The 1,733-nt window shown below is 40.1% G+C and overlaps 1 protein-coding gene across 1 annotated transcript in view; it reads right to left on the reverse strand.

The window, feature by feature from the left end:
- Window positions 1–1,367: 1,367 nt before the first annotated feature.
- The window catches only part of GMORB2_4742 (FAD dependent oxidoreductase), a gene marked incomplete at both ends in the record, with an annotated part of 1,821 nt that continues 1,455 nt past the window's right edge, over window positions 1,368–1,733 (reverse strand). The window contains 2 exons of the mRNA XM_035466716.1: window positions 1,368–1,527; window positions 1,596–1,672. Of these exons, the coding sequence (XP_035318129.1) occupies window positions 1,368–1,527; window positions 1,596–1,672 (237 nt within the window). The remainder of the gene's footprint in view (window positions 1,528–1,595; window positions 1,673–1,733) is intronic.

A 1,733-nucleotide genomic window follows, 5' to 3' on the forward strand; every position in this document is an offset into this window, starting at 1 on the left:
TAGTAAGATCCCGCACTGTCCTTGTCGGCAACCAAGGATATCTCTACTTTTCAGGTCACCCTAAGGACTAGAAAAAGTATGACATCTATATTATATTAGTAGGCTAGAAGGATATCCTTGGTAGCTAGAATGGCTCAGATAGTGAAGAACGCCTAAATTCTTTTAGTTATTGCTCTATTCACGCGAAGAGAGTTAATTATCTTACCTCTTAAGGTCTTAATCTCTAGGTTTTAGTATAAGAAGCTATTAATCTAATGCTTATTAAGTGGCTTAAGGGTTACTATTCGATTATAGGATTTAGGTCGTGTGACATTTAGCTTCAACTCTAAGCTATAGGGTAGATAGAGATAATGTCGTTTTATATAACGAGATAGTTAGGATGTCGTACTAAGCAATAAGAGTCGGTTATAAAGGGTTATAGGAGGAAGGTTCTAGCGCTTTATAGCTTAATGCGTTAAAAGGTTAGAATGAATATTATGAATAGCGGTAAGAATAGTATTATTAGAATAGGTAGGCATTATAAATTATAATAATATAGCTTATATAAATAGAAGGCGTTATTTACGTAAGAAAACGCGATAAAGGAGAATTATAATTCGAAGTGGTGATATGTGGTAGATGTGTTCTAAATGAGGGGGTGTTCTACAAGTGGGTGGGTTAACTTACCCTCAATGCTCTTACCCCTTATTCAATAATGTCTAATGCTTGACATTGGATCTGTTACCGTTGGTCTATGTTCTATAAGAACCGGATTGGCCATAAAATAAGAAAGAAATGGTATGAATAAAAGGGCAAATGTTTAAACAGTGATGTAGACTTGATTATATTAATGAAAGTTACTTGGAAACGAAGGCTTTTTCTATTCGTCTGCCTTTGATAGTTTGGGGTTGGAGTTCAAGGGCAGCTCCTTGTTTGGAGGTTAGGGTTTTCTTCAAGGCGCGACTGAGGCCTCCATTACCTTCTGATAAACACGATCATCAATCATTAAGGGTCAAAATCATTCGAACCAACTAATTTAATGTATCTGTGATTTCTGGCTAATCTATATACTGCTGAAATGTGGCATCTCTAGACCTAACCATGCACTTTTAACGAATAGAGTAATCCAAATGAAAATTATCCTGAATCTTTCGAAGCTAACGGTGGAGTTAGGATCCATTTAGAAAATTGTATAGGAGTCGAAAGGGTTATAGAAATAGTCACTGGGGGCCGATTTATCGAGGAAGAGAGCAACGATCAATACACATACAATTGCCACTGGTGCCTCCACTACTATAACCCTTCTACTTTGCCACTACTCAGCAGACCTTGTCATTTATCTCACTACCCCCTACCACAAGCAGACCCATTGTCTGATAGCTGGAATCTCATCGCCGTGTCAAAAGAATTTCAAGGGGCTGACCACGGAGCTTACTTACACGGTCTGGAGTTATTTGAAAGACGTCAGGCAAACCCGTGTTAGCCCATGAGCCTCCGGCCATGAATTTGACCAAGCCAGGCGCCGCAGTGAAAATGCGCGCCATACCACTGCATACAGGTCAGCTGTATTGGACTCTTGTAAATCAAATTCAAATGGACAATATGCAGTGACTTACTGTCCCTCATGGCCGGCACTGATCCACTGGCCTGGAAGGTCGGGTATTTGACCAACAAAAGGCACGCTGTCGGCACTCTACTTAATAATGAAAGGTTAGTCTTGTACTATACCACTTTCCTTGGGGGGGGGGGGGGGG

This window comes from Geosmithia morbida (genome assembly GCF_012550715.1).
Source record: "Geosmithia morbida isolate 1262 chromosome Unknown scaffold_23, whole genome shotgun sequence".
In the NCBI taxonomy this organism is placed as follows: Eukaryota; Fungi; Ascomycota; class Sordariomycetes; order Hypocreales; family Bionectriaceae; genus Geosmithia; species Geosmithia morbida.